Here is a 14,609-nt window from a genome sequence, read left to right as displayed (position 1 = left end):
CTGGAAGAGGAGTCACAAGAGGAGTCACTCATTCAAGCAATCACTGAACCATATAAGAATAAAATAGCATAAAATATCACATTGTTCTAAAAGAAAAAATATGTTTACAACATCAGAAGGAAAGGAAATTTGCAACTCTATTTCTTAACAGTACATGCTTAGAAGATGTCACTAGTTTTATTATTAACAATAAACTAAACTTCATTATGTACTGTACTACTGAAATACATTCACTTCTGGGTTGAAATGCAACAGGTGTTTTAGCAGCAACATTACACCACAGAAAGTGAAGGAGACAACTGTCTCCAGCTGAAACTTCAGGGAAAATTTTTGGCAGGCAAAATGTATTAGAAAAAAAATGGAATTTGGCCAGGACAACATGGTTAATACCTCACTTTTGCAAAAAGAGCCACAGGATCTTTAGACCCAAATTTATCTCTGTACCATACAAAGCTGATGTTATCACACAGTTTATTGACATTAGAAACCTTAATCATAAAACTGTGGTTATGGAAAACTTTCTATGTGCAAAATGCAATTCCTTTCTGTGCTGCTCTTTGATGTATCCTTTCATTTTGATTCTTTCTCACACATTTTTAAAGGCCATTATCATGTAATTGGGTCTTCAAGGTTCTGGGAAATAGAGCAAAATCTTCTCAGATAGACACTTCAAATCTCTTATCTGCACGGTGGATTCATACTGCAGATTGAGGAAGAAAGCTTTATCCTATAGTTGTGTAACCCACACACCTTCTGTATGTAGCGACGAGGAGTCCTGTGGCACCTTATAGACTAACTGAAGTGTAGGAGCATAAGCTTTCGTGGGCAAAGACCCACTTCGTCAGATGCATGCATCTGACGAAGTGGGTCTTTGCCCACGAAAGCTTATGCTCCTACACTTCAGTTAGTCTATAAGGTGCCACAGGACTTCTGTATGTGGTTCACTGTCTTCTGTAGTGGCACTTAGACCATTTAAGAGAGAGAGTGAGAGAGAATGAGGGTGGTCTACATAGCACCCTAAAACCGAAATAAGATACACAAATTTTGACAGAACCAAATTTTGAAATATTTCGACACATCCCTTAATCCTAGTGGAAAAGGGTTACAGGGATGCCAAAACAGCATGCCTGTTATTACAAAAATATTTTGAAATAACGAGCGTATTTAAAAGATGTGGGGTAGCTATTTTGGGATGCCTCTAGTATGCCAAAGTAGCCCCGCTGTCTAGACATACCCTAAGTTTCCTCTACCGCCTGAGCTGAGAACTAGCTGGCTTTTAGCTCAAGCTTAGCTTTTAGCTAAGCTCTAGAAGTCCCAGGTTTGGTTCTGCCTGTTAGTGTTACAGTTACACCTGAAAATAAAACATGATAACATCTCCAGAGTGGAAAATTACAAGGAGTCAAGACTGCTTGAAGATGCCACTAATAGCCAGTACAATCCCTACCACAGAAAATTCAACTTGTGATAAAAGTTAATGCAGAGTACTCTGAATGTTGTCCTCATTTCCTCCAGCATGCTCTGGATCTTTGAGTTCTCTCCCCTAAGCATTTGATTTTATTTTAAAAATTATTTCTGGTGGAAATACATACCATGAGGAAATATTGGTGAGATGTGCTGTAGGCCGCAGTGTGCAATGGGGGAAAAAAGGATGATTTTAAAAGAATAATGCTAAAACTCCAGTTGGAGAGGGATTAGTTTTCTGCTTCAACAAAAAGAACAAACTTCTCCATAACAATCACATCTATTTAATGCAGACTTTCAGCCAGAAGAAAATGCACTTTAGCCCACATGGAAACAATTAAAATTCAGTCTTCTGTTGACTGAATAATAATCCCGTGTTGGTGCTGCCTGTTCAGTGTTGTGTTCTGTCCACATGAAATGTTCAATTATTTCCTGTAAAAGTCTGGGCCACCCATGTTAGTGAAAAAAAACATGTCTTACCTGGGTCATCTTGGCAAGGTCCAATGAAGGTCTTTGTTCCTGAATCTCCTCAGGCCTTCGACGTTTTACTCCTACCTTCTTGTCATTAAGGACACATGGCTGCGACCGGCTTCGGGACAGCCCGTTGGAGCGTCTCACCAGCTCTGGTGTTGAGGCAGGAGTGCTGTTTGCTGAGGGTGCACAGTATTCCGAGGAGGAAAACTGATCATGTGAACAGGAGAGGGACCTCTGGATGTCCATCCGGGTAACATCTACAGAATTGTGATCATAACCCAAGATGTCCCCTGCCTGTCCATAGGTGGTTGACCTCCTCAGGCCTTGGCACGGCTGACATCCAAATTTGCTGCTAACTCCAGACTGGTCATATGATGAGAAAAGAGTATTTGACCTTGAAGGTAGGCTAAAACTTGAACTCCGTTGCATGGTGGTGATGCCATTTGAGTAGCGCTGGACACTTCCCCCACTATAACACCGTCTCTTTTCTACAGGAGTCCAGACCTTTGATCCTAAAGGCCTCCATGATGTTCGGCAGCTAGACATTTCATCAGAAAAAGAGAGTGACCTACATTGGCGTTTGCTGGGAGGTGCTGATGGGTTACCATTGTGGTCACTAAGACTGAGGTCTTTGATCAAGTTGGTCACAGAACATGTGTTAGCTGCCTCTCTTTGCCATATTGAGCCATCTTCACTTTTATCAGGCAGACAGTCCCAGATGTTGCTGCTAGGCTGCTCAATCTGAAGTGGACACTTCCTGCTGAGATCTCTCCATCTGTCATTTTCTAGTTTAGAAATGATTAAAAAATTATACACCTTGATATATCTATACACACACATATTAGCATGAATTAATTATAGGGTTCATTTTTCAATGTCCATTTACTAAAAATAACAGACCGGACATTTCCAATATAAGTTAGTTAACCTTTGGAAGATGGTTTCTCAGAGTGCTTGCCAAGTGATTGCTTTCTGATGGATGGACAGACAGATAGCTAATGTCAGCAGCAGCAAAAATGTTAATATAGCGAAAGTGCTATGAGAAGAGACTATACCAAATGAACTAGCTAACGTGAACTTTGCTTTATAAAAGCATATAATAATTACTTTATCTGACCGATAAAATATGCCTAAGAATCATGTGTTTAGTTCTAGACTCTAAGCAACCATTATCTCAGAGGTTTGCAAAGTTACAAGAGTCTAAAGGAAAGATAAAATTAAAATTAAATGTCAAGGCCAGGTTCTTAGTTGATGTAAAGTGGTGTAGCACCACTGAAATCAATGAAGCAAAACAAATTTACATCAGCTAAGAATGTAAGCTCCGACGAGGTCAAGAGGATAGTTCTTGCACCTATTCTATTTTTTTAATGATCTTAGAGCAGGGTAACATAGGAGAAACAACACATAATGTGACTTTATCAATATGAGGAGCACGCTATTAGAATTGAATTGCCTTGGTAAAAAAATTGCAAAAATGGATGCCTAGTATCAGTCATCTTTATCCATAACCAGGCACCTAAATAAATGGACTTATTTTCATATCATACCTGCTGGTTAGCCGCAGTTCTCACTGAAGTGAACACATATTTGAAAATGCTGGCCCTTACTTTGCTAGTAGCATGTAATGTTGAGTCAGAATTCAAAGTATCCTATTCAGAATTCAAAGTAGCCTTTCTAAACTATGTTCATATGAGAATAATTATGTAAATAATATATTGGGCTGGGATTTTCATATTGGACAAAGGGAATAAGGCACTCATGTCCTATTGAATTTCAGTGGGAGATGAGTACTTATTGTCTTTTAGGTTCCTTTGAGATTCTCAGTCATAAATAGTGCAATAGATTGTTCACACTTTGTGATAAACATAGCAATGTAGCAATTAAATACTTCCTCATTTAAAGGGACATATCAATATAGGCTTAGTTTTTTCTATTTCCCCTTCTTTTTCTTTTAACAAACCCACATCAAAATTACTTTCCAAGCCAATTTTGTCCATTTCACTTGAGATTTTTAATGCATTTTTAATATAGCAGAACAAAAGCCAACATGACCTCCTGTTGTGTATTTCTCCATGTGTATATATCTGCTCTGTCAGCTGGCATGTAGCTGGTGAATGACTCTGCGATAGCATTTGTGATGGCTTAACCATGCAATGGCTCACAATTATGTCTGAAAATATTTACAGCTATGGTTATGGTTGGAACACCAATTGCCGCTACCAAAAAGAAGGCTGCAAACCATGTTTCAACTGTGTTTGGATAGCTTGCTGTTGACCACTTAGGAGCACAGGGCAAATCCTTTTGATCATATTTGTGAAGACAGTCTTACTGAAGTCAATGACTCTATTCAAGTGAGGAAAATTTGACCCATTTTTTACAATATGGTTAAGGCTAATGAAGTTCTTTAAAAACATCCTATTCACACTCAACAGGAAAACTGTGTAAGACGTATGCCATCAACAGCCGTGATGGAAAAAAGTAATCACCTAACCATGCATGACTGGTAACTGTTTTTGTAGGCTGCTTCTGCAAACAGAGGCAAAATATATCAGTTAACTGTTGCTGCAGAGTTTTCATGTGCTCATATCAAAATAATGTGATTTTGTTTTTACTTAAGCAATTGAATGCTGATTTTGAAAGAGCTAGATAGTCTTAATCGACAGCTCTGGGCACTACCACAATGCAAATAATAAATAAATAATAATATAGAATATTCCCCAACATATAATGATCATTTTAGTCAAAGAGATCAAATTTGGAAATTAATTAGGTTGATGTCCTTTCATTTCTCACTGCATTAGGCAAGTTTTATTATTTCTAATTCCAAGAGAATGCCACTTAGTAACTGAAGAGCCCAGTGTTGTTTGTGGCCATAGTTATTAATTCGGTTCTATTTTAACCATTGCCATCTTTTTCATTTTAATAAACTCAGTGAAGATTGAGATAAATACACTAAACAATTACATCTATGTTTTAGATCTTTATTAATCCCTCTCTTATTAATGCAGCCAACAGAGAGATTTCTCAGGACAGATCACCAGACAAAAGAAACAGAAATAGAAGCTAATTTTTAATGGCAAGCTGCCATGACCTTCAGGTCCTAGACGTGACATTTCACAAAAGGCCTTAGTGAGCTACAAGAAGAGGATACAGAACACCTTCCTCTTTCAACATCACTTTTGCACAAACAGCTGTAAATCTTTAAACATTACCAAGAAAATCTAAGACAGTATTTTTTTGAGCAACACTTAAGATTTTTTTCCTTTGCACTTTAGAACAAACCTTGCAACATGTACTATTTACCAGTGGAACATATGAATTCCCTTTGCATATGAAGTCTGCTATCAAGGTGATAGCAATATTCCTACTGTGTAAGGTCCTTTACAGTATGGTGGCCCATATAAATGATTCAATATATTTTCAGTCAGCCATATTTAGCAGGGTTTTCTCTGGGCTGAAGATTTATAGCATGACGATTGTCATATGTTTTAGCCTGCTTGTAGTCCATTAGTACTAGATTATTATTTTTAAATATCACATGATAACCCACAAAAATATTTTCACAGCAAATAAATGTTAATCTTGAAACTGATTGGATGGTCAACTAAGAAAAAGGATGTTGCAGAGATTTTGTTTTTAAATGGACTCAAAAAGAAAAAAAAGGGTTTTGCAGTTATTTTAAGAACAGGATTTTCATCTTCTAAACATAATTGTATGGGAGCCCTTCCTAGTGCTATATTTAAGGATGCAGAAATTTGTTCCAGAATAAAATTTACCAGGAGTGTACCTCAACTGAAAAGCAAACTGCTTTGTTCAAGAACATTTGCCCATTTATGAACAGGACAGAAGATACAAAATTTCACCAATCTCAGGTGATTTTTTCCCCATTTTAATTAACAAAAATGAGTTAGTTCATTTAGGGTACGTCTAGACTACATGACTCTGTCGCCAGAGGCATGTAGATTAGGCTACCAGACATAGTAAAATGAAGCGGTGATTTAAATAATCGCCGCTTCATTTAAATTTACATGGCTGCTGCGCTGAGCCGACAAACAGCTGATTAGCTGTTTGTCGGCTCAGCGCGATAGTCTGGACGCGCGGGTGTCGACATCAAAGGTATTTTTCGACCACTCAGGTAAACCTCATCCCATTATTTAAATCGCCGCTTCATTTTACTATGTCTGGTAGCCTAATCTACATGCCTCTGGCGACAGAGGCATGTAGTCTAGACATACCCTTAGTTACTTAAAAAAGAAATACTGCTGGCCCGCAAGCCACTTACTTTTGGATTTAACTTTAACCATAAAACTGAAAATGCCAGGTTGCTTATTGCATACGTCCAATATTTTTTTCCTAATTTTTTATCCTACATGTCTGAATTTGCAGAATATACCAGATGCACCTTTGTGGCACCTCTTTAGTCATGAAATAGCTTTCAAAACTTCTATAATACAGACTGACATTGTCAGGGAGATTATTATTGTAGCTTTTGTACTTCTATTGCAGAAGCACCTCAAGATCCCAGTTGAGGTTAGAGTCCCATTGTGTTAGGGGCTATACAACACATAATAAGAGACTGTCTCTGCCCTCCAGAGCTTACAAACTACCTGGAAAAGACAAAGGGTGAGAGAGGAAACTGAGGCACACAGCAATTAAGTGAATTGCCCAACAACACAGGAAAAACTAAGAAAATAACCCAGAAAGTAATTTTATAGAAGTTTTTAAAACCTATGGTCAAAGAAATTCTCTGTCCTCCAATTAACCTTTCTTTTTTAAACACTCCAATGAAAAGGAAGTGATATAAAATACTGCAATTAAGCACCTTAAAATTGTAACATTAAACCACAAAAGCCAGAGAACTTTGACAATGAATATCATATATCCTCAATCTTAAGCCCAATTTTTTTGCTAAAAAATGACGCAGTAAAGAGCAGAGGTCATCTTATGTACAGGTCATTGTGTTTTACCAATTTTTTTTAACCTGGGGGGGTCGGCAAACTTCAGTTCCTAGCCCATCAGGGCAAACCACTGGCACATCAGGATGTTTTATGTACTTGGGGTGTCTGCAGGCCCAGAGCCACTTAGCTCCCATTGGCTGCTGTTTGCTGTTCCCAGCCAATGTGAGTAGGAAGGCGGTGCAGGCTGAGGGACATGCTGGCTGCTAGGGTGTGTCTATACTACAGGGTTTTGTCAACAAAAGTAGACTTTTGTCGACAAAACTATACCTGCGTCCACACTACCGCTGAGTTCTGTCGACATAATGTCGACAGAACTCAGCAGTTTTGTCGACGCTGGTAAACCTCATTTTACGAGGCATAACGCCTTCTGTCGACAGAGTTTCTGTCGACAGAAGGTGTTATTGCATGTAAACTGTCCTTTGCGTCTACACTACCATGTCGACAAAGCAGCTTGCTTTGTCGACAGAACTCAATGTAGTCTAGACGCTCTTTGTCGACAGAAGTTTTGTCGACAAAACTTCTGTCGACAGAAGCCTGTAGTCTAGACGTACCCCTACTTCCCACTGCTCCTGTTGGCCAGAAAAAGTGAATCATGGACACTGGGAGCTGTGAATTCCATACCTGCAGACGCTGCAGGTAAACAAACATCCTGACGTGCCATTGGCTTAACTGACGAGCTGGGACTGAAAGTTTGCAAACCGCTGATACAGTCGGCTTATGAATGGGTAATTTCAATTTTTACTTCTTTTTTAAATGTTAGCTTATCAACAAATGGGCTTATGATCAAGTAAATATGGTAATTTTCCTTTACTTGTCTCTCTGTTTCTGAGTGTTGCAGAAGTGTAAAAACAGTTCCTTACCGCTCACGGTGCAATATCCTAGCACAAAAGAGAGAGAGGCAGGCATGAAGTGGCAGCAGGTTAAAAAGAAGTTCCAGCCTTTCAGGCTGTCCAATCATACAGGGGCACATGGCCAAACTGATCCAGCACTCCAAACCAAGACAGCGACATTATTAAATCCTAGCTTGTGTCTGGGTAACTGTTTGACATGTGCTATCTCATTTAACCAGTCCACTTTAAGGATGTTAAGTAAAGGTTAATTTAGTGGCCAAGTAATCGATGGAATTTCGACTCGACTCGACAATTGGCACTTCTGCATTTCTCCTTTGAAATGTACATTTCAAAGGAGGAACGTGGAACTCCGCATGCAGCAGGCGGCAGCACAGCATGGAGCCCAAGGTCAGCAGGGGACTCAGTGGGGAACCCCAGGCTCCATGCTGCGCTGCCGATTTGAAATGCCACGTGGAGCCGGGGGTTCGCACAACATTTCCCCAGAACCCAGGGTCAGCTGGGAACTTCGCAACTGATCCCGGGTTCCATGGAAATGCCACACTGGAAATGGACCCTAGGCTCCACGAGCAGCAGCACCACACAGCTGATCCCCGGCTCAGCTGTGCAGCGCTGCCCCTTTGAAGTACCCCTTCCTCTCCCTCCTTTGCTGCCTCTGTCTGAAATCGATTAGTCAACTAGTCGACTGACTACCTGATAAGCATTTGCTTATCGGATAGTCGACTAGTCCTTAACATCCCTAGTCCATGTTGGAGTCTCCATGGATTTCAGTGGGTTCTGGATCAAGTCCTGAATGGCTCAATCTCACCTATCTTTAAAATGAATAGCAAAACTCTCAGGATATGTCTATACTGGGAGCTAGAAGTATGATTCCCAGCCCAAGGAGACATACACTAGCCCTCATCCAGCCAGTGCACTAAACCCAGATGGCAGCTGCAGAGTATGAGCAGCAAGATGGACTAGCCGCCCTGATTACTTGCCTTTCGGAGGCTCTAGCTATGTATCCAGGAAAGCTAGCCCATCTTGGTGCTCTGCAGCTACATTCTACTTTTAGCATACTTGCTCACTGAGAGCTAGTCTGAGCATGATTCCGCCAGCTGGGAATCACATTCCTAGCTTCCAGTGGAGATACACCCTCACTGATTTCAGTGAGTATAGGCCCTATGTTTATTCCTGAGAAGGCAAATTAAAGCTGTATCATCGTCCATTGTCTTGGAGAGCTACAGAAATAACTTTTCTGTGTAAGGATAACAATAGGGCTACATTCATCCCTATTGAAGCGTCACTGATTTCAGAGGAACTATGTAGTAATGAATTTGGCCCAGTATCTTTTCTTTTAAGTAAGTTACATTTTAGGAACCTCACTTCTTTGGCTTTATTTCTCTAACCTTGAAAAGCCTGGTTTGCCTTCAAGCCGCATATTCTTTGCGCCTTTAATACAGGCACAAATTAACCTGGTTAACTACAGAGGATCTGAAGCCCTATGTGATCAAAGCAGAACAGTCATATGATGACCCAAGCTTCAGACGACTATTTGCCCTGCATTCTTTTGTTCTCACACATGGTGCTATTTCATGACATAAACCTAAAGATTCCAAAAAAATGTGGTTTTCTGCAAAAAGCTAAGAACCTAAAGCACTTCAGACTTGTGGGTGAAAAGATGCTGGAGGTGTAGCAACACTATTGTTCTCCGTGGCCTGCTTATTAATTTTAATGTTTCATCTACATCTGCTGTGGTTGACAGCTATTAGGACTTGTCTGCTCAGCTGTGGTTGACACTAGCTTTGTTAAGTACCGAGCCACGAACAAGCCTCAACTAGAGCCAACACATCCTGTGCTTTTAATGTTAGGGCGTGCTGGCCTTTTTTACTTTTTTTTTCCCCAAAACTAATAAATGTCAGAAAGTTGGTTCTCAAACTGCTCACATATGAAATATGATTTAGCCACTCTTCAGACCTTTGGTAATCTGTTAAATCACCATTGTCGTGATGATATTTTGAACTTTCCTTCAAGGCAAAAAGTTAAGATTTATATCATCTAATTATGAAGAGTACAAAATTTGTTGTATAAAGAAGGAATATTACTCATTTTCCATTTGAAAGCTAGTTATTTCAAAATAATTTAGGTCTCACACCATTAAAAGAGTTACAAGTGAGTAAAGAGATACTGCAGCTGCTAGTGCTGAAGAAAGAAGCTGATTTCTGTACCCCTGATGGCCAGAAGCAGCCCTAAATAAGAAAGGTATCTCTCCTGCTTTCCTTAGCATCATGTTCCTTAGCATCATCTTGCTCCTTCACACCACTGCCTGCCTAGCCTTTGATTAATCTCTAAGACTTCCTCACTCACCCCAAATCAGCTACTGAGACTACACTCCATGTTGGATTTAAGTCACAGAGCTATGTATAAACCAGGCTGTTTCTAGGACCAAGTTTTTAACAGCCTCTAACTATGTTATGAACTATTTCATAAACATTTTTCACCTGCTATAAACAAGACCTAGTCCCTAATCTCCAGTAAGGTTTTGTAAAATTGACTATAACATAACTTACCCATATGTCCATGAACCAAGACATCTGTTAGATCTATTCTAGCAAAAAGCATGTTGAAACATGTTTCTGGATAACCTGGTCTTACCTTTAGAGGCAAGCACCACAACAGTTGAAGGGGGCTAGGTTATTATCTCTATAAAATCTCTTCAAAAGTCGCTGCTTTCTACCTACATGCTAGCTATGCATCTTACTGGTTCTTCAGTGACATGAGCGCCCCTCACTCTGCCTTGTATTAGGAAATGCCAACTCTTACCAGAACCAAAAATATCTTCTGAAATTAGAGCATTAACGTTAAAGGGAAGTTTACAGATCTTTAAACAGATCTGAAAAATGTGGCCTGCTGAAAAACCCAATAAGCTGTGATGCTAAGGTTTCTTTAAGGAAACTCTGAGCTGAAAAGCTCAAGCTTGGACCAGAAATGTCTGACTTCTTTTCTTGTAATTGTTTGCACAAGCTATGTCATTTTTTGCTTGCTTTTTGTAATAAATTAAATGCTATATATTTATAAAATAAAAATAAATACATAATCAGCTGTGGCCTACAATTTATAAGCAACCTTCAAAGCATACTGGTGCACCCCTTTGAGAAGTTTCAGACAGATAGCCATGTTAGTCTTTCAGCAACAACAATGAGGAGTCCTGTGGCACTTGGAACCCACTTGGAACATGCATTTGAGAAATTGGGTTCTAGCCCACGAAAGCTTATGCTCAAATACATTTTTTAGTCGTTAAGGTGCCATAGGACTCCTTGTTATTTTTCCTTTGAAGAGGGGGGATGCAACTGTTTGGCAGGGGTACAGATTTCACCTTCAAGTTACTAAAAGGTCATACATCTTACAGATGATGAAAAATACCTTGACACTGTGCTTTTAAAATCAGAATAATCAGTGCATCTGGATTCCCCAAAAATGCAGTTCTACATTATTTACCTTATTTCTATAGTATTAGAAATGTTTAGGGGATTTGTGGGATCTATTCTCTCCTTCATAAACCAGCATATCTCCAATTGAAATCTAATATCAAATTCAGCTCATAATTACATACACCCAACTCCTACACACACAATGGGATTCATACTCAAATATCTGACAAGAGTATCTGGCAGAAATTAGGCCCTAATACCAAAAAAAGAACACTGTGCTCCTCAGATAAACTACATTAAGAATTTAATTCTTTGCTCACCCAAAACTCAGAAAGTGGGTAAAAGAATCCACTCTTGGACCCTTTTGAAAAGATTTTCGGAAGCTGGACTCCAAATCCACATAAGTAATGTTCAAGCAAAGCTAATGGAAATTCCAGATTATATCCTTTGGCTTTCTGAGTAACTTATTGTGCCTGCAAAGCAGTTATTTAGATGGTCAAGAAACCTATACTGCAGGAGATATAATCTGTAGGAACAAAATTGCAGTCTGAGGGTGGGCTAGGGCTAACTGGCAAACACACCTTATGCTGGTCCTCTACATCATTGTTTCTCAACCAGTGGTATGACTATCCTCAGGGGAACTCGAGAGAAGTCTGCGGGGTACATCAACACAACGGAAATTTGGAGAAAACTGAATTTTTGTTTTAAGTTTTATAGCACTTTATTATTTTTATACTTTTTACACCCCAAAATTTCATCACCCACCCGACTACGATTAAGTTGCAACAAATGTGTTGCAATGGTAGAAAAAAAATGTTGTGTGTCTGAAAACTGTGGGTACTGGGGGTACTTATAATTTTTTTTAAAGGGGATACTTATAATTTTTTTAAAGGGGCACTGCTCTACATAACATTTATTCCACCCGTAATCAATTAATATTTATGGGACAAATATATTGATGGCAAAAGGGTGGGCCAATAATGAATATGGCCTATAGGCTCGAGAAGCCTTAGTTAATCAGTTCACAATTACAGTAATTGTTCCACTATTCTGTAATGCTATCCACTGTTAAAGGATAAAAGGTACTTCTATAATGCACTTTCATCACCTCCATTGCAGATTCATGAGCACCTTCCTTCCATTATAAATCAAGAAAAGTAAAGCTTTTCACATATGGTGACTAGATGATGCAATTTGATTTTTCCCTCCAGATATGTCCTACTTGATATTTAAAGGTGAGCACTAACGTGTTCTGAAATTGCTAATACATTAAAATGAGTCAAGGCCTGATTTTTTTACACCTGACCTCTCGTTTGTGCTCAGAAATACAATTGTAGGCTCATTTATTTGCAGATGCAAATGACGGTACCTGGAGGTGTCACCAGGTACATATTTCATTGCATTCTCAATGCCTGCATTTAGTTAAATTTGCAAATCTCTGCCCCCAATAATTTGCAGGCACAAAATGAGAGAGCAGATTTAGATCTCTTTTAAAACTGCAGTGTTCTGTGGATCTTTGTATCCCACTTAGGGATTCTGTGGAAATGCCATGCACTATGAGGATGCATGAACTTTTTCATCAGGGTCCCCTTTATGGTCAGTAGGTCAGGAGAACTTGTTATCATGCTTCTATTGTATGACTGCAGCAAATCTCCAGAAATCCACAAGTTACAAGAGCTGAACACTCTGACTGGGGAAATTCCTTCCCTCATGAATCCCACATATTCCTCATCCCCTTCTTACAAGTCTTTCCAGTGGTAGCCCAATATTATAAGGGGTGTTGACAGTGACTCCTATATTTAGATTGCTTCACACCCTTTTCTTTCAGAAGTACTCACACCTGCAATGTTGTAGCAGTCTTCTGTTTGGCAGAGAGAGTATCCTCAAGCTAAAGAAATGCCATTTCTCTGAAAAATTCCACAAAATTCTATTCAGCCTTTGCTGAGATAGTATCTGTTTAAAAACTGCTGTTTCTCATCTCTCTCTTGCAGGCGGCATGACAATTTTGTTGGCTCCCAAAACAATAACAAAATCTGCATAACCTAAAGCCCAGGCTCACCTCACTTTTATAGCAGCAGACACTGTCCTGGGAATGCCTGCAGAAAGGGGGTGGTGGTGAGAACCGGATGGGCTGCCCCCTTGTACCCCATATAGCCCAGGCTCCTTTTTCCAACTCCAACTGCAGACTCCCAAGGTCTGGAGCTCCACCAACTCCCCACCAGAGATTAAAAAAAAAAAGAGAGAGTGACAGTCTGGACTTGGCTCCACTCAGTAACCCCTAAAAGCCAGCAAATGGACACAGCAGTGCATCTCCTCCTGTGAGGGTGCTTCATTGGGCAGAAAGCCCCTCAACTCCCAAGAGTGCCAGAAACGGGGGGGGGGAGAGCTTTTTAGAAAGCATAAAACATAACATTGAACTCTCACGGTAGCCAAATTTAAACTGTTCATTTTAAAAGGGTTTAAGTCCACATTACAGACTATGAAGGGTCCAACCACGTTTTATATGAAATAGCTGACCTGATTTTGAATTACAGTAGCACAATCCACACATATGTGCATACACACACACACACACACACACACACACACAGCATAGGAAACTTTGACATTTTTTTCCACCCTTATGGCTTCAAAATGGTCACAAACTTTTTAAATTGCTGTAACTAAAACTGTGTTCCTCAGATGGCACAGAGTAAATTTTAACAACCATGTTATTAACCACAGAAAATAAGGTGGTACAATGCTGACACAACTTAACTATAGCAACACAAATGTGCTGCTACAATATTTTTACAGTTCCTTATTATACATAATGGATGATCCTTCTGCTCATGTTTCCTCTATGTTCTTTTCCTGTGAAATAATTTACATTATCAATAATTTATTATAGCAACTCGTAAAGTAATTATGGGTTTCAATCCATTTTAAAAAAAAATCTTTTTGGCATACGAATTATGTTTGAATCCCAATTTAACAACAAGTTTACAAACACTTCTTTTTGTGCATGTCTTATTTGTGATAAGTTTGTATTGAATTCTCTTTCTCACATATTCTTTTACTTAAATTTTAGTCTTTTCTTCATTCGTTGCACAGGGGAGAAGGCAATCTGTATTTTCCATTGCCCCCATTTATGTGCAAGAGATGTCTTGTAAACGTGGAACAGATTTAATGGCTGTAATTAGCTGATGGCAATGGCATAGAACCACACCAGTATTCTTGCTTTCCTGTTTCACAAACAAGATTAAAATATGATGCATGCAGCTAAGCTTCAGTGGGAAATGAAAATGATAGCCCCAAAATTTCTCTCTTCAGAACAAACATGACACATCAAAGTCTGTGGTCTGCACACCATTCATGCCAACTGCCTTTATTTGGGGGAAGAGGGAAGAAGTACCAGAAAAATGTTCCTTACTCTTTAATCTGTCCCTCTATACCCCTCTCCCAGTCTTGGTGGAGTT

At 39.4% G+C, this 14,609-nt stretch overlaps 1 protein-coding gene across 5 annotated transcripts in view; it reads right to left on the bottom strand.

Annotated features, from left to right (window-relative positions):
- FAM53B (family with sequence similarity 53 member B) overlaps positions 1 to 14,609 on the bottom strand; it is a 153,260-nt gene that overhangs the window by 79,119 nt on the left and 59,532 nt on the right. For all 5 annotated transcript variants that reach the window (XM_075935296.2, XM_075935295.2, XM_089780186.1 and 2 more), the window contains one exon: positions 1,942 to 2,720. In XM_075935296.2, the coding sequence (XP_075791411.1) occupies positions 1,942 to 2,720 (779 nt within the window). The remainder of the gene's footprint in view (positions 1 to 1,941; positions 2,721 to 14,609) is intronic.

This window comes from Pelodiscus sinensis, chromosome 8 (assembly GCF_052426305.1).
Source record: "Pelodiscus sinensis isolate ZL-2025 chromosome 8, ASM5242630v1, whole genome shotgun sequence".
In the NCBI taxonomy this organism is placed as follows: Eukaryota; Metazoa; Chordata; order Testudines; family Trionychidae; genus Pelodiscus; species Pelodiscus sinensis.
This window is presented reverse-complemented; position numbering and strand designations above follow the sequence as displayed.